General features: G+C 49.5%; 1 protein-coding gene across 1 annotated transcript in view; it reads right to left on the reverse strand.

The window, feature by feature from the left end:
- Positions 1-19,971, reverse strand: part of ryr1b (ryanodine receptor 1b (skeletal)) — a 42,590-nt gene that overhangs the window by 10,577 nt on the left and 12,042 nt on the right. Inside the window, exons 4-73 of the mRNA XM_085916325.1 lie at positions 19,411-19,533; positions 19,235-19,336; positions 19,103-19,123; positions 18,115-18,189; positions 17,964-18,042; positions 17,718-17,830; positions 17,555-17,654; positions 17,363-17,459; positions 17,096-17,170; positions 16,860-17,016; positions 16,433-16,597; positions 16,247-16,368; positions 15,975-16,161; positions 15,776-15,911; positions 15,605-15,700; positions 15,409-15,527; positions 15,217-15,350; positions 14,907-15,148; positions 14,635-14,827; positions 14,349-14,565; positions 14,174-14,278; positions 13,926-14,029; positions 13,747-13,830; positions 13,515-13,674; positions 13,296-13,443; positions 13,028-13,233; positions 12,790-12,964; positions 12,478-12,686; positions 12,016-12,362; positions 11,807-11,942; positions 11,542-11,702; positions 11,309-11,471; positions 11,136-11,222; positions 10,833-11,059; positions 10,264-10,708; positions 9,645-10,169; positions 9,338-9,538; positions 9,162-9,273; positions 8,941-9,087; positions 8,512-8,785; positions 8,314-8,431; positions 8,044-8,176; positions 7,747-7,977; positions 7,502-7,685; positions 7,319-7,430; positions 7,129-7,249; positions 6,874-7,043; positions 6,585-6,805; positions 6,425-6,515; positions 6,192-6,332; positions 5,953-6,116; positions 5,794-5,872; positions 5,610-5,699; positions 5,410-5,547; positions 5,273-5,350; positions 5,123-5,198; positions 4,943-5,066; positions 4,521-4,636; positions 4,385-4,452; positions 4,154-4,275; positions 3,926-3,975; positions 3,206-3,266; positions 2,997-3,123; positions 2,821-2,929; positions 2,658-2,739; positions 2,456-2,586; positions 2,035-2,355; positions 1,723-1,963; positions 1,557-1,644; positions 1,369-1,461 (exon numbers count right to left, since the gene is read on the reverse strand). Coding sequence (XP_085772451.1) covers positions 1,369-1,461; positions 1,557-1,644; positions 1,723-1,963; positions 2,035-2,355; positions 2,456-2,586; positions 2,658-2,739; positions 2,821-2,929; positions 2,997-3,123; positions 3,206-3,266; positions 3,926-3,975; positions 4,154-4,275; positions 4,385-4,452; positions 4,521-4,636; positions 4,943-5,066; positions 5,123-5,198; positions 5,273-5,350; positions 5,410-5,547; positions 5,610-5,699; positions 5,794-5,872; positions 5,953-6,116; positions 6,192-6,332; positions 6,425-6,515; positions 6,585-6,805; positions 6,874-7,043; positions 7,129-7,249; positions 7,319-7,430; positions 7,502-7,685; positions 7,747-7,977; positions 8,044-8,176; positions 8,314-8,431; positions 8,512-8,785; positions 8,941-9,087; positions 9,162-9,273; positions 9,338-9,538; positions 9,645-10,169; positions 10,264-10,708; positions 10,833-11,059; positions 11,136-11,222; positions 11,309-11,471; positions 11,542-11,702; positions 11,807-11,942; positions 12,016-12,362; positions 12,478-12,686; positions 12,790-12,964; positions 13,028-13,233; positions 13,296-13,443; positions 13,515-13,674; positions 13,747-13,830; positions 13,926-14,029; positions 14,174-14,278; positions 14,349-14,565; positions 14,635-14,827; positions 14,907-15,148; positions 15,217-15,350; positions 15,409-15,527; positions 15,605-15,700; positions 15,776-15,911; positions 15,975-16,161; positions 16,247-16,368; positions 16,433-16,597; positions 16,860-17,016; positions 17,096-17,170; positions 17,363-17,459; positions 17,555-17,654; positions 17,718-17,830; positions 17,964-18,042; positions 18,115-18,189; positions 19,103-19,123; positions 19,235-19,336; positions 19,411-19,533 — 10,449 coding nt within the window. The remainder of the gene's footprint in view (positions 1-1,368; positions 1,462-1,556; positions 1,645-1,722; positions 1,964-2,034; positions 2,356-2,455; positions 2,587-2,657; positions 2,740-2,820; positions 2,930-2,996; positions 3,124-3,205; positions 3,267-3,925; positions 3,976-4,153; positions 4,276-4,384; positions 4,453-4,520; positions 4,637-4,942; positions 5,067-5,122; positions 5,199-5,272; positions 5,351-5,409; positions 5,548-5,609; positions 5,700-5,793; positions 5,873-5,952; positions 6,117-6,191; positions 6,333-6,424; positions 6,516-6,584; positions 6,806-6,873; positions 7,044-7,128; positions 7,250-7,318; positions 7,431-7,501; positions 7,686-7,746; positions 7,978-8,043; positions 8,177-8,313; positions 8,432-8,511; positions 8,786-8,940; positions 9,088-9,161; positions 9,274-9,337; positions 9,539-9,644; positions 10,170-10,263; positions 10,709-10,832; positions 11,060-11,135; positions 11,223-11,308; positions 11,472-11,541; positions 11,703-11,806; positions 11,943-12,015; positions 12,363-12,477; positions 12,687-12,789; positions 12,965-13,027; positions 13,234-13,295; positions 13,444-13,514; positions 13,675-13,746; positions 13,831-13,925; positions 14,030-14,173; positions 14,279-14,348; positions 14,566-14,634; positions 14,828-14,906; positions 15,149-15,216; positions 15,351-15,408; positions 15,528-15,604; positions 15,701-15,775; positions 15,912-15,974; positions 16,162-16,246; positions 16,369-16,432; positions 16,598-16,859; positions 17,017-17,095; positions 17,171-17,362; positions 17,460-17,554; positions 17,655-17,717; positions 17,831-17,963; positions 18,043-18,114; positions 18,190-19,102; positions 19,124-19,234; positions 19,337-19,410; positions 19,534-19,971) is intronic.

A 19,971-nucleotide genomic window follows, 5' to 3' on the forward strand; every position in this document is an offset into this window, starting at 1 on the left:
CATGCGGGCCTTCGAGGAAATGTTTGGACACCCCTTGAATAGTAACAATGCAGGTGACTCGAAACCCGACATCACCATCGCACCCCAACTATCTACAAACAACCGATTTCATGAATCAAACAAAGTGGGAGGATGGTGCTCGGCTGCAGGCGATCACGTTTCAAAATGGCGTGAAACTGCTAAGCCGAGCGCCGTCGCACCCGTCAGGCCACTACAACAACGACAACAGCCACTGCTGACCCCAGCTCGCTAACACACACACACGCACAATTTTGGACAATAATCTAATTGTGTTTTTTTTTTTTTTTTTTTTTGCGGTCCAGGAAGCGTGACGAGAAGCCTGGCTCAAAGCCAGGAGGTGCCCATGCGGTCAGCCCAGCGCTCGTGCACAAACACAGTCTAACCTCTCCGTCTCCGGTCTAGCGGCCCGCCGTCCGACCCCGACCCAGGATACAAGGAGAGAGCACAGTTAGCCACACGCCAGCGTCTGGCCTCAACCACCACAAAGTGCCTCTGAACAACGCTCCTGGGACTTTGCCGTGTCAATCGCGGCTCAAGAGTTACAGTACAGCTGGAAAATATATTTATTAAAATTATATTTATGTATTTAGCTACTTATTTATCATTCTTTTTTTAAAGCATTTATTTTTATGTTTTATTTTTTATTGATTTATTCATTTTGATTTGATTTATTTCACATTTATATTTCAATCAATTTTTCCCTTATAGAAATTTACCCAACACACCATAATGACGATGAATGACAGGCATAGTGAGTTGAGGAGTTTCATTATGACAAAAGATTGCTTTGCCGCCATCTTGTGGCAACTATAAGCAATTACGAGGCAGAGGGAGCACTGCCGATGTTTTCCGGTTGTGGCCGGTTCGGTTTTAAATAACCAAACAGAGGAAAAGACGCACGAGGCTGACATGAGCATGATTTGTACCTTTTGCAGCATCTGCAAAGGTTAGTTAGTTGATCAGAGATTAGTTCCTTAATGCGTTATTTTACAAATGGAGGGAATGAAATGTCTGAATTGGATTTACACTGCGCGTGTCCAATCATGACCGAGCTCAGCACGTATGCTCGCAATAACACAAATGCGGCCATTTTTGTTTTTTTTGAATGTAGGTAATGGCCACATACGCCGCTCAAGTATCTCCTGCAAATTCAAAACAAACATCATACAAAATAAACATAAATAATATACAATTAGATATTAATATAGTCATAATATAATCCATAAATAATAGAAATATAAAATAAATATAATTTTGGATTTGTGGGACACTCATATAGTGTAAATCCATCTTAATGGTGAATAAAAGTTGATGGCTGTGGACACGTGTGTGTTTGTCCTCTCTCACCTTGCTCATCTTGCTCTTACTATCGGCGGTGAGGAAGGACATGTTGTTGATCTCGTTCATCACCACAAAGTTCTGCTCTTCACGTTTGAAATTCTGCAAGGAGGTAAACCGCACGGGCGTCTCGCATGTGATCGGCTCACCTCACCAAAAGTTTGTGCGTCAGAAGATTACGGGGAAAACAAACTCACGTGGGATTTGGACCAGAAAATGAAGACCTCGCCCACCATCCTGAAGAGCTCCTCGGCGTCGGGATCGGGACACGTCAGCCACCTCGCCCTGCGGACGAAGCGCGGTGACATCACGGGAACCTCGCCGCCTCCTTTCAGCGACAATTCGAAACGTGGGCTCGTCTACCTGTTGTTGTCCACGTAGCGGATGAGCAAAGGGTAGAGGGCGTAAAGGTCGCGGCACAGCACGGCAAACTCGTCCCGGATGGTCCCGTTCTCGCTGTCCACCTCCGTCTTGCCTTCCATACGCAGATGGTCCTCCTCGGCCACCACCTTGCCCGAGCGCTTCTTCAATTTCTCCATGGTGGGGATGAAGTGGGACTTGAGCATCTCCGGCTTGGCCCGGCTCACGATGGGCTGAGCGAACACTGCCGACCAGATGGGACATCTGTCTCTCTTCTCGGATTTCGAAAGACATTTCAAGATGGCTGCCACCCACCTGCCAACCTCTTCATCCAGGAGGCCTCGTCGATGCCCAGGTTGTTGACCACGATCTTCATGATGCTACCCAGGAGCTGGTTGAGGTGCTCCGAGGTGACGGCGGTGCAGATCTGGCCCTCCAGATCGGGGAAGTTCTCCAGGCCTCTCTCCCACCAACGCGGCAGGTAATTGCACAGCATGGGCAGCGTGATCTCAATCACGTGGGGCATTTCCGTGTAGCGAGCCCCCGACTCGGCCAGGTCATGGATCTCTTTCATGAGGATGTCCAGCTCCGGGATGTCGGGGCACAACTCCTGCACTTGGCTAGGGAGGCCAAGAACTTAAGAAGACCGAAAAAAAAAAAAAAGGGATGTTTTTTTTTTTTTTGATGGGGCAAACCAACTTTATGTAGGGGTGTTGAAATTGAGCTTTGGACTCACTGGTTCTTTCTCGGGGCGTCTTGGTGGTGTAAACAGAAAAGGCATTGAACTCATTCAGCTCGGGCTCAAGGAAGGCGACGGGCATGGCGGCTGCCAAGTGCGCCAAACATTCGCCAAGAGCGGGACGCTGTCTGCACGGGAGGGGAGGGGAGGGGGTGAGGATAATGAATAGCCTGAAGTGAAGATGGAGGTTCCAACTTACTTCTCCACATGCGGCGTCTTGACCGTGCCCAGCGAGTAGATGCTGCACATGATCCGATAACAGGAGATTTGCAAGTCGTCCACTGAGGAGAAGGAAAGCCATAGTCTTATTCCAGGGGCTAACCAACATATGGCGTGAGGGCCATTAGCGGACCCGGACTCACTCATGACGTCGTCTCCAAACTGGTGCTGAGCGATGTGGTCGAAGAGCGACGTGAGGACGGGCAGGAGAGCGTTGGTGGTGTAGTTGATGTTTTGGGCCACGCCTTTCACCTACGGCAAGCGGCAAGGTTGGGTTGAGCGGTTTTTTGATGACCCGATGATCGGGTTGGCTTCTGACCTGGTTGCGGCTGGAAACCTTGCCCAGCTTGAGATTCTCCACCATCTTCTCAATGTCGTCGGCGGCACTCTCAAAGAACTGACGCAAGCCGGCCTTGACGATCTCGGGCCCCGACTTCATTACCGTCCTGAGAAAGTGACCCACAAAAAAAAAAAAACTTTTTTTCCAGAACTAGAAGCATACATTGAAGACATCAGGATGAGACGCACCTGGCATCCAGCGAGCGGGACAGAATGTGAAGGCAGTTGACAATGGCGCTTGCATCCGTTCCTAGAAGGAGATCAAGGGTACTTTAAAAAAATATTTTTTTTCCCCCCCTCCTGTGATTTAGCAAATTTATCCAAATTTCGTGCTCTACTTTTATCAAATATTTTTTTTTTATCCAGGATGCGGATTGCTACTTAATTTCTACATGGAAAAATGAGCAAAATCATTCAATTAAAATAAACAATTGAAAAATTTACAGCAGTGCCATAGCGATATGGATTTTTTTGACACCACCCATTCCAAAATTTGGCAGAATACAACTCTGATAAGCAATTCATCAACAAAAAAATAAACACCATATTAAATCCCAACAAACGATTACAAAATGTCAAATGTTCTTGCTGCTTCTAATTCATATCTTCATTGTTGTAAGGATCCAAAAAGTCATTTTATTTACGATAAATGCAGTATATATTTTTTAATAAACCAATTAATCATCTATCCGCATTTTATTCTGCCAAATATCAGAATTGGCATCACAACAACATTGTGACGAACTCACATTCAAATCACACTCAGGCTGTTAGTCGGGAAAACAAAACAAAAAAAACAGACTTGTGTTAGATGAGAGCACGAGAGGGCAAAGAAAACGGAAAAAAAAAAAAAAAGGAAGAAGATGCGGAGGAGGACAGACACGCACTCGCGCCGTGCAGATCGCTTACCAAAAAGAGAAACTCTGTGCCTCACCAAAGCAGCCAATTTACAGAAGATACTGACACGGAGGAGGAGAAAATAAGAGAAAGAGGACGATGAGGAGACAACCCGGGGAAGGAAAGATGGTTGAGGTGAGGTGGAAAGCCCACATTGGGAGGGGCGAGGGGGCAGAGGACAGACGCATCACACACCTTGAAATATTTCATCCATATTTCAAAATGAAAATTAAGCTCCACCTTGCAATCATTTCCTTCTCCTTGTTGGAGGAATGTCCTCCACTGCCCAGAACTTTAGCAGGGGTGGAGAGGAAGTAGAGGCAGTGGTTTTTGAAGTACTGATTCACCAGTGGCAAGAGAATCTGTGGGCAAAAAACAAATTGTGACCTACTGGTCCAGCATGCAGAGGCGGAGCTACGTAGTGGCCAAGCAAGGGCCCGCAAACCCAGGTTGGACAAGGAGTTGCCACACCTTGGCAAAAAATTTGATTTCTTGCTCATGTGGTGACTTCTCCACTCGCCCACTGCTAACCACGGCCTCTGTGGAAAGAAACATCATGATCCAATGTGACCTTAACGTTCAGGTGGTGGACTTGCGTCTCGCTGACCTAGATGAGCGATGAACTCCTGGGCAATGTCCATCCATTTGAGAAGCTTCTGGAGGAAGCCGTAAGCAAAGCGCTTCTCGATGGACGAGATGTCCTGCTCCATGTCCTTCATGCCCCTGACCGCGGAGAAAGCAGGAAGACAAAAAAAAAAAAGAATTATAGTTTTATTATTTATATTTATTTTAATTATAGTATATATGTATATATATAAAATAATATTAATACATAATTATATATTATTATATAGATATGAATATTGCCAATATTATATAATACTTAATTATAAAATTATATATTAATATTATTTCTATATCAATTATATATTTTATTCGTTTCATTGATATTTTTATCTATTAAATAGATTTATGATATCCGTGACCTACGATGTGATGTCATAGGCGGGAAACTTTTTTTACGCCGACCTGGTGACTGCGTATCCGTTGAGTTGTAGGAACTTGAGAACATCCTGTGCTTTTTCTCGATCTCTGGCCTTCTCCTTAGCCGTCAAGGTGTCGTAAGGCACCAGCAGAGGATGAGTGCCGCCACCTGAAAGGCCGCATCCCTCAGCAACTTTCCGTTGGTGACGGAGAAACCTCCCTCACCTTTAGACTGAAGCTCCAGCTTCTTCTTCCGGCCCCACGTGTTGTGGTAGTTTTCAGCCAGTTGCTCGGCCATGGACTGCAAAAAGAGAGAGATGAGATCAGCATCTGCTGGAGGTCAAAGGGCGAGCGAGACACACGTGTGGTACAAACCTGCAGTTCTCTGGACAAAGCCATTCCGGTGATGTCTATCGGTTGAGGGCTGTAACCGTGGCTGGGATCATACGTAGCCTTGGAGATACAGATCTATCAATATTTTTGGGTTCATAACTAAGTCTGATTGACAGTACCTGAGCAGTTTGGGAGATTTTACGTGTGGCGGCCTTCTCAATGTCTCCCTCGCCATCTCTGGCTTTCTCCAAGGTCCACTCCCACGCCAGCATGGCTTTGATGGACTCTTTGATTGGCCAGCGGTAGATCTCTTTGTCCTGAGAAGCGAGCGGGATGAATAAATAAGGTGAGTATATCAAAGAATGTAAAAACAGGTCACCTTTTCTGAGAAGGTTTTGTACGGCCTGAGCATCGGGTGAGTCTTGCCGTTCTCGTCCAGCACCTCTCCGTAGGTCCAGTTGTTCTGAATCTGTAAATAAACCAGTTGAAATCACATTCGTGAACATGAGGAGGAAAAAAAAAGTGATCATTTCATGATTTGTTTTTTCTTTTTCAGAACGGACCTTTTCAAATGCCCATTTGTCGTGAGTATGCTCCGCGTACTTGTTGATAAAGACGTCCAACCTCTCGGGGATGATGGTGCTGTCGACAAATGGATATTTCTTTTTTTTTTTTCTTCCCAATTTCATTTTTCCAATGGTCTATATTTTTGTAAATCTCACTTGGTGGTCTCCACCGGTTTGGGATCAAAGTTGCCCTCGGCATCCACAGACGCTTTCTTTTCCATGTGAGAGGAGTAGCTGGCATCCACGTAGTCGGGCGGGATGGCTCCGGCGATGCCGCACAAACACGGCATGGCGATTTTGAAAAGCTCTGCGTCGAATTTCTACAACGTGGGGGGGGGATGGATGCAGTTACAAAAAGCACTTTGAGGAAGAAACTTGGTGTGCTCTGCTCTTACCTTGTGGGCCAAAGACTCAAAGATTCCCCAGAAGAGTTTGCGAGAAAGATGGAGCTCCTCCTCCGAGGTCACGCCGAAGTTGGCCCAGCCGTTGGGCAAGCAGTAATACTTCCAGCAGCGCTCGTAGTGGTTGGTTAGAAGCTGCGGGGTCATGGTTTAGCTCAGTGGTGGCAAACCTAGCTAACATCTTGACATCTTATAAAGTTAAAAAAAAAAAAAAAAGTGAGTCAAACCTTGAGCGACATTTTTGCATATTCGTTGAGGATGGGCACGTCAAACACCAGCCGCCTGAGCAGATGCTGAAGCATGGACGGCCGGAGGTACCTGTCGACAATCACAAAATAAGCAACACGGGGTCACGTTGACCCGTCCCGCTCTGGCGACCCGACTGACTTGCAGAGCCACATGAGGCACTCCTCGATGACGTCCCGCTGGGCCTTGGTGAGAGCTCGGCCGCGGGAAAGCCGGTAGATGGTGTGCAGCATGGAGTCGATCATGATGGCCCGGTGGTCGGTGCCGGCGAACAGCGGGGCGCATTTGGTGAGAAGAGGCAGGACGGCCGAGCAGAGGTAGCGGTTCAGCGCCAGCGCCATTTCCGTGGTGCTGAAAGCCGGCTGCGAGACAACACCTCAGAGTTTCCGCTTTGCCGCTCGACCGACGGTCGGTCCACCGAAGAACTCACCGTGTCCAGAGAAGCCGCGGCTCGCATGTCGGGCAGGAAGCCGACCTCCAGCACGTGAAGCAGGAAGTCTTGGTTTTCGATACCGTAGACTCTGTCCAGGAAGAGCACCATGGAGGCTTTGTGGTCGGGCACGAAGCTTCCGGACATCTTGGGCTCCACCACCTGACCGTCTGCACGGAAAAAAAATAAATCGATAAAAAAAATCAAACAAACACGTCACTCAAACCAAAACAAGATCTAGAGTTTGTAATGGACCTTTGCCGTGCGAAGGAATCTGTACGGGCAAGCTGATGACTCCAACGAGATCTTCGATGGGCACCAGAGACCTCAGGATGGCTCGGATCCTCAGAGCTTCGCCCTTGCCTGCTTCGATCAGCTGGCGGACGAATAAAGACGAATTAATTTCAACATCTGGAGATCTGAGAGGACTAAGATCTCCACCCACGTGCATCTCCGGGGCGCAGCGGCCCAGCAGGTCAATGAGGGCCGAGTAGAAGGACATGATGGCGTTCCCCAGATGCACGCGGCTCTCTTCCTGCTGCTCCTCGCCGCCGAACCTGAGGATCGAGAAAAAAAATAGAATGTCTTCCCTCTATGGGTTCCAAAAAGGTTTGAGATAGACACCCACATGAAGCGTCTGTCTTTTTTGACAGTGGGTCCATCCCTCGCCGGGTCCTCCGAGATCTTGATGGCCTCCTCCATGGCGGCCAGCAAACCGTTGCCGCCCTCGCCTCGCAAAGCCGGGCCGAAGCACTCGGGCCGGCGGATGAGAAGACGCACCACCACGTTGGCGTTCTCCTCCACGCTCTCTCCTAAAGAGGGACGGGAAGGATAAAGAGAGTGGCCGGACCGAGATGGAGTCGGCGCCGTTACCGTTCACAAAGACGGCAAAGCGTAGGAAGTCTAAATATCGTTCCCCTCCGCAGGGGTTCCAGCCGATGTCGGGGTAACCCTTGGACAACAGCATGGGGCACATCTGCAGGCCGCAGCCCGCCAAGTAAGTCACCACCATCTCCAGGTCTTGCTCCTGCAGCGCCAAAGCTAGCTCGTTGTTGTCGATGCAAGAGGCCGCCGCCACGTCCAGAGGAGTGGAGCCCCTCATGCCTACAAATATTTGGCTTTGTTTATCGGAACAAGCTTTCGAGTTTCCATTTGGACGGATATACGGACCTAGTCCGATGCCACTGTTATGGAGCAGGTAGCTCAGATGGTCGAACATGGAGCGCTGGTTCTGTCGGCTGATTCGGCAGAAGTAGCACAAGAAGCGGCAGCAGTTGGTCACCATTTGGGGGAAGCGGATCTCCTGCCGAGCAAAATGTGGAATGGAGATTTTATTTTTTTATTTTTAAATGTATTTATTCATTTGTTGTTTTTTTTGTTTTTTACCTTTGATGCAGATTTTATTTATTTATTTATTTATTTATTTATTTATTTATTTACCTTTGAGTCTCCTCCGCCACCCAACACGTTGACCATCACTTCCATGACTGTCTCGTGCATACCAAGAGCTCTCATCAAATTGGGGTGCTGGTAGAACACCTTGTTGTTCATGATATTCCTGAGAAGAAAAAAAAATACTTTTGTTTTTATAGCACATTTGTTTTGGTTTTTTGACTTTGGATGTGGACCAATTCAGACCCGATGCTCTGGATCATGAGGCGCTCCTCCTCCGGGCCCATCTGAACGATGAGCAACGATCGGATCTGGCCCAGACATTCCAGCAGGTCCATGGTGTCCTGGTAGGACACGGCGTTGATGGCGTAGGCTTTGGGCAGGGCCCGGATCAGCTCGCCCAGGCCGTCGTACTGCCGGTGGAGCAGGCTGAACATCAGGCGGACCAGCTCCGGGTTCTGGATGAACGATTCCTGGGCCCAGTGGATCATGGTGTGGGAGATCAGCTCCTGAAGGGTGCCTGCGTGGTGACAAAAGACTTTTCCATATGGAGTACCGCTTCACAGAGCAGAGCGGGGAGGGGTGAGCAGTTATGGGACATTGTGACTTACTAAGAATTAAAAGTCTTGCAGATAGTATTTCCTTTCTTCACATTTTTCCTGTGTGTGATCTTACTGGGTTTAGGCTCCTCCTCCACCTCAGGCTTCTCCTCCTCCTCGTCCTTCTTTCGCAGGTTTTTCACTTTGTCCACCAAACTGAGAAGTCTCCCACTCAGCGAGGTGTCCACCTCCTCTTCCTCCATCTCCTCTTCGATATGTACGCCTTGGGGAGGGGATGAATGAAGAGTGGCTTAGAACATGAAGCAGAACGGGAGATGTTTGCTGGGGTGTCCTCACCGCAGTGAAGGAGGAGGTCATTGTGAAACCCTCCCAGAGTGTCTCGAACATCCTCGGGCACGGGACAATCTTCATCCTCTGGACTGTGTTTGAAATTGGTCAGCAGAAGAACCTGGAATTGTTGACATATTTTTTGTTCGTGTTCTTAGATAACGGTTCCTGGGTTCCTACCGTACCTGGTCCTGCGGCGGCGAGCGGAACTCGCGAGTCTTGCGCGCCGTCTCGGCGGCCGACATGGTGAAGGCTCTCATGAGCTGGTTGTAACGGATGCGCTGGTTGCTCTGAATTTCGTGCACAAAGTTGTCCGAGTAGGCCACGATGGCCTCCACGCGATGGCGCAGCTCGCAATCGCAGAAGTACTGCAGGAGCGTGCACATCTGAAAAAGATTCCACAAAAGGAAAAAAAAAAGAATTAAGAAAGAAATAATAATTCAGGTCGTCTCGGAGGCAATTTTTTTCAAAGCAGTCTCAGAAGTGTCCAACCTGCAGTTTGACAGATTCCGGCAACTTCATCTGGAGCAATCCCTCCTCTAGACCTTCTTCTTCTTCCTTCAATTCTGCCTCCAGCAACTCGGCCTCCGTCTTCGCCGCTTCTTCTGCTTTTTCCCCTTTGGCCTCGTCTTCCTCTTTGGTCTCTTCTGCCTCCTCCTTGGGCTCTTTGTCCTCCTCTCCTTTCTCCAAAGCTTTCAGCTCCTCTTCCTCCTCCCCCACACCCTCGTCCTCCAGCTCGGCATCATCCCCTTCGTCCTCGCCGTCCGCTTGACCTTTGGCTTCCTCCGTTGGCGCCTCTTCCTCCTCTTCCTTCCCGCTGAACACGTTGGGATCGATCATCTTCAGGATGTGTTTGGTGTCCTCGTCGTTGAAGATGCCCATGATGAGCAGCGTGCTGATCAGCTTGAGGATGGGAACAAAGTGGAACTCCACGCTACCTCCCACCGGGTCACGCATGGCCTGGCTACCGTCTAGCACGGCTTCCGTTAGCATGCTAATGGCTAGCGTCTTTAGCTCCTGAAGTGGGCGGGAAGAAATAAAAAAAAAAAAACCATGTTACAGAACCCCCAAAAATCATCCAATCATTTTGGAACTTCTTCATGATTCTCACCTGCAGTGGGAAAATGGGACTCAGCGTATACAAATCAGGATCCATGCCCACAAAATTGATGGAGGAGAAATGAAGTTTGGGTCGCAAGCAGGTGTTGAGACCCACGCCGGGAAGGGAATGGGCCTTCTTGGTGTCCGGATAGAGGCTGATGCTGAGCGTTTCCTCCGTCATGGGAACGATGAACTCCTTGTTGGTGCCCAGGCGGGCCCGCTTGGCCGACTCCAGGTGGATACTGATGAGGAGGTCGTAGTAGCCGCTGCGGAGAGGACCGGGCAAGTAGGTGTTCTCGATGGCGTAGAAGAGCTGCGATTCGTCCACGTGGCTGCACAGCGCGTGGGCCACGCGGTTGTTGCCCAAGGCGCATACGGCGCAGTAGAGCATCAGGGTGTGGTAGTGGAACTTCATCAGGTCCTGGCGCTCCGACAGTTCCAGGATGTCAATACACCTGAACGCGAAAACATTTGCTTCATCTTTAGGACAATCGCACTGAACAATTGACTGATTTCAACTTGACATTGTGATATAGTAGACTGTAATTTTCTAATGATTGATTATTTTCGCCGTCTCACCTGTTCTCCTCGGGGATGTGCAGAGCCATCATGACTAGAGGTTCGCTACACTCCACCATCCAGCCCAGCTTCTCGTTCACTTTGCCCACCTCTGGGTTGAGGAAGCGATTGGGCATCCGGCTCCAGATGACCGGGGTCAACATCTGGACGTCCAGCCTCGGGGGGCACTGGGGCACTGGGTTCTTACGCTCGCTGCGGAACATGGCGGCCGAGATGGGCATAATGTTCTGAGGGGCGGAGAGAAGAAGGTTTGAGAGTGTCGGGAAGGAAGCCAAAGGGGATATATGGGCGTCGGGATCGAACCTTGAGTTTTCCCAGCTCCAGTTGGACCATGTTCTGGCTGGAAGGTTGGATAAAGACAGCAGGGAACAGCTTGGTGTTGGGCTCCACCTGAGACGGAACATTGGTGGTTTTATTTTCCGCACTTCTCTTTACATTCCAGCGACGACTTAACTCGTCGTTGAAAAAAAACTCGCCTGGTAGAAGGTGTTGATTTCCTTGCCATTGGCCGTGAAGGTCATAAGGCCCGTGGCCAAGTCCACCAGGCAGCCGACCACCATGTCCTCCTGACTGAAGCGGGTCTGCTGAGTGCTGACCAGGTCCCCTCCCCAAACCATGTAACAGTTGCTGTGCTTCATACTGCACGGAAACAATCCCAATCGTCCGCTGAAACTTCCCAAACGCCAGCAACGACGGGAGACGAACAAACCTGTCGTGGATGTTGCCTTTGTCGTCACCCACGGTGACCGTGACGTTCCGTACTTTGGAGAGATCGAAAGTGGGATCAAACTGGTGGTAGTCGGGAGTAACCCAACCGATCCACACGCCCGTGGGCTCCTGCCCGGCAAAGATCCTTATCGAATAGTAATACTGGAAGCAAAATGCCAGGCGGAGTTAGCAAAATTCTAAAAAATGTTTGCGAATTACAATTTATGGACAACATAAAAAAACAAAGACGGCACGGTGTGTCTTACAGTGGTGGTGTTCAGAATGATCTCGGGGTCGTCTCGGTCGTCAGGGACCACGTCTTCCACCAAACGGGGCACGGTCGGCGGGGCGGGGGGAGGCGCAAGAGGTGTCATGGCTGCCTTCTTGGCCTTGAAGAAAAATCTGAGGACAATTGTTTGCTTTGAGTCCATCCCAACAGAAATAGCACTTCAAATTGATCAGTTATTCATCTTACCCTCTTTTCTTTCCTTTCTCCGACGTGGCGTCCTTCTCGTTTTCCACCGAGATCTCTTTGGGTACGGACGGCTCCTTCTTGTCTTCCTCCTGTTCCTTACGGCTGGCCGACTTCTTGAGGACCTCATACTCTGAGTCGGGCTCCACCACCACTACTTCGTCCTCGGGAATGGTGAGCGTACGGGTGAGCAGCGTGGTACCCGCCGGGATCTTGAAGATCTCGTGGAACTGGACGGGCATGCTGAGCCTGAGGAACATCATGTCCGTGTTGGCGTTCTGCGAGCCGAAGGTCTTGTGGGTCAGCTTCAGGCAGGGGGCGCTGTCCACGGTCCCGTCCACTCGGGAGACCTATAGAATTGATGACGAGTGATTTTTGTCCAGTCTAGTAGTCTTTATGGAACAGATTAATGGCATTTCCATTCATTTTAATGGGGAGAGATGATTTGAGATAGTCAAGAGTTACCTCCAGGTGGTGGTGGTCGGTGGGGACGGGCTGAAACTGGGGCAGGCTTTTGCTGAACCACATGGTGATGTCCCGCTTCATATTGATGGCGAAGGGCTCGAAGCCTTCCTGAAGGCCGCAGATGGCGAAGTAGCGCAGGCTGCTCACATTCTGGCCCAGATTAATCCGTCCGACCTGGGACAAGGCCAAAGCGCAAACTGGGATGAAACCTGAGGAGTTACAAAAAAAAAAAAAAAAAATCCAAATTTCAAATCACTTCCAGATCACGTCGAATTGTCGATATCAATTTTAGATTCAGCTCTTCTTTGTCACCTTCGCCAATTTCAATATCTTTGAAGGCCATTTCCGAGCCAGAATCGCTGATGAGCATTTCGCCGTTGAGCGTGAACATGATGTTCATCTCCGTCAGGTCGATCATGCAGCCCACCACGTCGCCGGATTGCCACTGGCGGCCGAAGGGCTCGTTGCCGATGTGCCACCGTTGCGCCTGAAAACAAACAAATCTGAGGAACCCGAACACTTTTGGATTCACGGATTGAGTCGGACTCACCTTATTGCCGTTGAAGACGTACGCCAGCTCATCGGCTCCCAGCTCGGTGTCGGAGTGGACGCTGGGACGAGCCCAACCCACTCGCATCTCGCCCGTGGTCACCGCCTCAAATTCAAAGTACCACTTCCCTTGCGTGATGGCGTACGACCTCTCGGCCCTGAAGAGTCGAACCTTATCGCCGCGGATGTTCTCCAGGCCGTGGGCGGCTGCGACGGAAGAAGATTCTGAGACCTTGGCCCGCTTGTCAAACGCTTGTGTTTGGACTCACTGCTCTCCTGGTCCGGAGGCTCAATATTGTAGCCGTAGCCGATGAGCGTGCGGACGGCGTTATTGACGCTGTCCCTGTTGGTCTTCTTGGTTCTCTCGTCCAGTAAGTTGTAAGGCACCAGACGAGGGTTTCGCTTGTTGAGGATGTCCTGAAACCAAAAGTCCACAAACAGGTTTTGTCAAAGCCATTCTTCCGAGTCGCCGCGGTAAATTTCGGTACCTGCACTATGCTGTAAGTCCAGCCCTGTCGGACACGATCTCTTGCCCAAACGTTATGTCCGTTTTCGGCCAGTTTTTCCACCAGTTGGTTCTGGTTGGGTGTCAGCTTGACGTGGTTGAGGTCAAGTGGCGCCGGTTTGTATCCGTTGCTCATGATGTAGCTACAAATGTTTGTTTTTTTTCACGTCAAATATTTGTGACGAGCGTCAAAACATATCAGAGACGGTACGTACGTCTTTGGCAGCTTGATTTTCTTGAGGTTCTCCTCGGCTTTTTCGTCACCCATGCCCACGTGGCAGCCCAGAGCTAAGAGAGTCCTGTGAGACCACGAGGGGGCGCATGTCACCACAACGGGCATCAAGCTAAGTCAAAGTCGAGTTCTTTCGAGTTAAAATCCCAACAAGAAGCTCACTTAAGCGTCTCTCCAGACATCTGCAGGTTGTAGTTCCTTTCGGGCTCCGGGAGGTTCTGGAAGTCTACCAAGCAGGGATGAAGCTTCTTGTTGTCATCTCTCAACTGTGAAAAAGAATTCAATCCAAAAAAATCGATATGATAATCATTTATTACTTACTATTTTGGATGAATATTGTATTATTTATTTTGTATCATTTGATTTGATGATTTATTTGAGTGATTCCAGTCATCCAATTCCAGACTCACAATCCCGTAGGTCCATCCCTGCTCGATGCGAGTGATCGCCCACAGCTCGTGAATATTCTCCGCCAGCTTCTCTCGGATTCTCTCGAGGTGTGGCGGCAGCACAATCTGCAGCCGTAGATAGGTAAGGTCGTTAATATTCATAACAATAATCTTGTGCTTTTTCTTTTTTCATGACCTGAACGGTGTCCACGGGACACGGCGTGAAAGAGGTGTGGGTGAGCGACAAGGTCGGCCCCAGCAGGTTGCGCACGCCGCTAAAGTCGTGCTTGTACTCCTTGATGGGCTCGATACGCATCCGCTCTCGGGGTAGGAGCGCCTCGTAGCACGGCGCGTAACCCGGCGGCGGCATGAACTTAAAGTCGCCGTGGCGACCGCCCAGCAGGAAGCGAGCTCTGGAGAAGAGAGCGGGCGTGGGAAATGTCAAGGGACAAGTAAGGGAGGGGGCGAGGCCTTGATCTTACTTGACTCCAGCTGAGAAGCTGATGACGGGGAAGAAAAGGGCGTCCACGTTGAAGTTTTCAAACATGCCTTGAACGGGGTGCCCGTTGATGCGGAAGGAGATACTGGGCACGCTCAGATCCAGACAACAACTGACCACGTCGTCCGCCGCTAAAGTGTGAGCGGCGGGTGACGCCACCTGCCGTGCCACCGTGCCTGGAAAAAAAAACCCGACACGTTCTTCGCTCCACCGTCGGGAAATCCGGCCTCGGGTTCCGACGGTCCGCCATCTTACCCGACCACAAGTGGAGGCCGTCGAAGCCGTACGAGTAGAGGTCGTCGCCCACGCCGTTGCCCCCCCAGCCCTCGCCGCCTCCGGGGTAGGGGCTGTAGCCTTCCGTCATGGCCCAGCCCACGCGGAGGTGCGACGCCTGCGCCGTCACGAAGGGTTCCACGTAGTCCACCATCATCTCGTAGTACCACTTCTTGTACTGCGTGGAGCCCTCGCACGTGCCCAAGAAGATGTTTGGCCGGACGCTGAGCACGCATCGTCACAATTAGTACGTCGATGTATCCAAAGCGGTGTCGGTGCTTGGTATCGGTACCTGGTTACATAATTTACAATGTTGGTCTGCAGCAGGAGATCTCGGGCCGGAAGCAGGTTCTCAGTGATGCGGTTCTGATTGGACCTCACAGCTACACCGTTACACACGCAGAGAGAGCGCAGGACATCCAGAACCTAAAAAAATATGTAGATGACTAAAATATCATTTCAGGATAAAATCTCCAACACACACCTTGTGGTTCCGTCCATGCTTGTCCAGGAGAGAGATGATGGACTTGATGTGGTTCTCTTGGATGATGTTTAGAACCTCGGGGCTTTCAATGAGCACACAGTAGAGCACCTCCAGAATACCTAAATAATAAATGTAATTAAATGAATGAAAATAAAGTGAATCTACACTCATGAAATTGGTTCAGATGATTAGATACCTGATGAGGCCTCCAGACGGTCCAGTTTGCTGACCAGCCAGTCCAGGTTGTCGCAGAACAAGGCGCAGTTGGAGCGGTTGCCCCTGATGAGCGAAGCTTTCCAAAAAAAAATGGCAAAGTCATCACGTGACACGCACGCGCTTGTCGATCTTCACGCGGCCATTCACGTACCCAGCAGCTCGTAGAGAAGGTTGACGATCTCCTTCCAGGACTCTGCCGCTTCCTCGCCTGCAAATTCCGAGAAGTGGGCCGCCGTGTTGTACACGTTGAGCCGGTCGATGCATTCCAGCACGATGGTGATCATCCCCTGGCGGAGAAAGACAGGCGGGAATAGACGCTCAAGTTCCGAAACTCGCGCGGCGCCGCCTACCTCCTCCTGGAAGAGATTCTGCCGATTACGAAGAGAGCGAAGCTTGGTCTGCTTCTCTTCGTGCTCCAGCTCCTCCTCGGGAGGACGGAAGTAGAAGATGAGATCCTGCAAGGAGAGGATGACGCCTTCCAGAGGGAGAGACAAAGGCCCCGGAGATTTGTTCTTCCCAGTCAGAGAGTCCAAACCCCTGGAGACAAGGCGGACAAATCCATCAGATGATGACTTTTGAAGCATTGGTCTGAAGACGAGTCGCGAAAGTTTGATGGGCGTACTTGATGAACTGCCTAAAGAGACCCATGGTGCTATAAATCATCCGAGCTGCTTGGGACTCCTCGGTCTGGGAGCGAGACACAGTCAGGGCGTCGTCCATGTGTCCTTCTTGGTGCAGGATGACCTGGAAGTAAAGAAGCCATCATGGAAGGGCTCCAAATTTGTGGAGGTTCTTCAAAGAAGCGCACCTTCCTCTTCATCATCCCCAGACGCGCCGCTTTGGCGTCCAGCGCGGCGTACGTCAGCCAAAGGCCGGTGGACACGTGCTGCACGAAGCACATGGACTCGCCGTACTTGATCTCCGGGATGCCCATCCCCTCCACGTCTCGCTTGTGAGCCACGTCCACCTTCTCCTGCTCACCGGAGAACAAAATAGGAAAAAAAAAAAAAAGAATGACAGAGATAATTGACTCTGAGAAAGAAATTCCTGCCAAATCTATGATGTAGCGACCAAATATTGATTTCCAGCAATGTGAATGCATGCAGTGTTATTTTTGTCCACTAGGGGTCACTGTTGTGACATTTTACAGGGGTGTACTATCTGTGACTGAATGCGTGTGACTTTAAAAAGCCTGTCGTGAGATGTCGGAGGACATTTTTTGTGGAAAATCAGACCTTGGAGACGCGGAAGCAGAAGGCAGACACTTTGGTGTTGGCTCGGTCGGCGTCCGCCACCATCAGGCCCTTCTCCTCATCCAGACACAGGTACCGGCCCGTGGTGATGTGGCGGATGCGGAAAGATTGACCCCACTTGAAATGGCTCCCGCTCCAACTGAAGAAAAAAAAAAAGTCATATTTTGGGGGAGAATCAAGAAAAGTCACTGGTTAAAATTTGACTTGTATGTAATAACCTGATTCGCAAAGGCTCCAACCGCCACAGCGAACGAGCCTGGCTGCAAACGGCACCGCCTTCGTAGTGAGCCATTCTGGAACACACCAAAGATGACAGGAAGATCATAGACAATTCATTTTTTAGTTATTCTTATGTACTTGTTACATCATAAAAGCTACAGAAAAAAATTGAATTGTAGTATCAATAAAATGTCGATTAAAAAAAAATAATAAACAAAAATAAATCAACCAATGAATAGATTGAATTTTACGCTGTTTCTCCTGACCTGCGTTTCTCCTCTCCTTCCTCCGGTGTGGAGATGCTCAGACACTCGTCCATGTGTCCGTGGAAGAGCCTGAGAACGTGACCGCCCGTCAGGAACCCTGAAAACAGAACAACGTAAGAGTTCTCGACACGCTTGGCTTCACAATACTAATTATTCATCTTATTATTCGTGTATTTTTGTGTGTGTTTGCACCTTCAGCGAGTTCACAGCCAGAACTAATGGGATTCATATTCCACAGCGTCTGCATGAAGGAGGCGTCCACCATCAGATCTCCACTAGCGTAGGACAGGTGCTGAAGGACGAAGGAGGAGGGTCAGCTCGATACAAACCCGTTTGCTTTTACGAGGAGTCTCACCAGGTATCTCTCGGAGGAAACGCTGACAAGGATGAGGTCATCCCCCACGCGCACCTTTTCACCTTCAGACCTCTGCTTGGAGGCGGGATGAATTGTCCACCAACATGCCTCGCCTGCGCGGTGAGAACATGGAGGCGGGGTGAGCTTAAATCTCTCAAGGTAATACAACAGAGGCTTTGGCACCATCTTCTGTCACTTGAGAGCATTACAGATAGCAGGAAAAAATGCTAATCATTTTCAATTTACCGGTGGAATCTTCTTGCAGGCCCACGTCAAAGGCCAGCTTGTCCGTGAGCGAGCGAGATGTAGTCAAACAGCTCAGGTACTGGCAGGAGAGTCTGGATTTAGACATTTTATACAAATCAATCAATCAATCAATCAATCAAATTGGACTTACCATGCCCGAGTGGTTGTGCCTGAGAAGGATGGCGTGACCGTACAACAAGGTGCGATGGCCGCCACCTTGCGAGGACTGGGGGGGAGCAATCAAATAATTATTCAAAACGGATAACTACAGTTAATGGTATCGCAATTTTGCCAATACCGTTTTACAACCAGGAACTAGAAATGAGAAGAAAATGAAAATTGCCATTAATTTCATGCAATATTGATATAGAAAAGTCTTATGTGAAAAATTATCAATTACGGGGAAAGTTTATGTATCAAAAGTATAATAGCGGTATCGGTTCTTGGTATCAGTATCGTCTAGAAAAAAATTGCTACCAATAATAAATCAGAATGATACAGGAACGACGATAAAAGGGATTGACTAAATCTGCTGCGTTTTTTTTTGGACAGGCCAAAAGGACGGATTGTTTCACCAAAACAATTCAGTCAGGGTGACGACAATGGCCTTTAACGCGGGGTTAAGTATTCCTAATCCCCACGGATCACACGGTTCAGGTATGTCAAGTACTACCGTCACACTGTTAGCTCCGGCGCTAACTTTGTCGGGACAGGTGGCCGTGCTTGTGTGTGTCTGGGAGAATTGAAGGGGAGGGGGGGTTTGACTCGGGGGGGTGTCTCGTTGCCCCTCCGACAGTGGTGGGCGGGGCACTCCACTGGGCCGCATGCCATGCTATTCTCAACCTCCCAACTCGCCTTGCTAATCTTCATCTGGGCTGCAAACGGAGGGCTTTCATTTGTTTTGATGTGCATCAAGGCCGTGTATGCCATAGTGGCGTGATAAAAAAAAAAAAAAAAAAAATCATAAGAATACTGACATCACGTGAGACATGGTGTCAATGACATCACAGACATTTGTAGATCTCAAATACAATGGACGAAACATGACGACAGCCCTGCTCGAAAACAGACACAAATGTGCAAGGACGGGAACACGAAGATGTCAACAGAGAGATCGAGGTTGATGTTCACACACATACCCATTTGTCCAAATCGACTGCCTGAGGGGGAGGGTGTCCACATATCATTAAAAAACCATCGTAGCAGAAGTTTTGGATGACAAATATTTTGCCACAATCTACACGGTTGAATATTTTTCCCCGGATTCCTACCTCGGTCATCTCCACCGTGTTGGCCAGCATCTCCTGCAGGGCACGCACCGACAGCGACTGCTCCAGAATGAAGTTGCATATTGCCAAATCAGGAGGCACTTTCTGAAAGACAAAAAAAAAGAGTCACGGACAACCCAAAATTGGTTTGAAATTGTTGGAAGTGAGCGAGGAGTCACCTGGGCGTTGGACGTGGTCTCCAGGAAGCAGAGGCGGTTCCCGAAGCCCTCGCAGGACAGACAAAGTTTGATCTGCTGCTCCTTCAGGATGGAAGCGGTGCACTGCAGAACCACCTGGTCGTCCTGCACGACAACAAAAATGACGTCACATGCTGAGACGGCAAAAAAATTAACTCGGATCTCACGTTATCTACGTCCGTCGTTCAAGTTGTGGAGGAGAACGTGTGTCATCGTTCTGTTTTGTTTGTTTTCATTTCTTTTGTGTTCTTTTGTTTTGTGTTATTTTATTTGGTGTTGTTTTGGTTTGTATTGTTTTGTGTAGTTTGTGTAGTTTTTAGCTTAATTCATCTTTTTGGCGTCACGTAGGTGGAGAAAGAAAACGAGGTGAGCACACGCCCCCGAGCCGAGCGCTAACAGTCCAGACGGTAATTTGACTGGTGCAAAACACAAGCGATAAACGCCCCCCCCCCCCCCGACCCCCCACTCGCCATTCTCAGCTGTTGCCTGCGCTCAGCTATTACACACGCAAGAAGATCCAGCACTTAACCTGACTCGTTTTTT

Source organism: Syngnathus leptorhynchus, chromosome 7 (genome assembly GCF_054491065.1).
Source record: "Syngnathus leptorhynchus isolate UIUO chromosome 7, UIUO_Slep, whole genome shotgun sequence".
Classification (NCBI taxonomy): Eukaryota; Metazoa; Chordata; class Actinopteri; order Syngnathiformes; family Syngnathidae; genus Syngnathus; species Syngnathus leptorhynchus.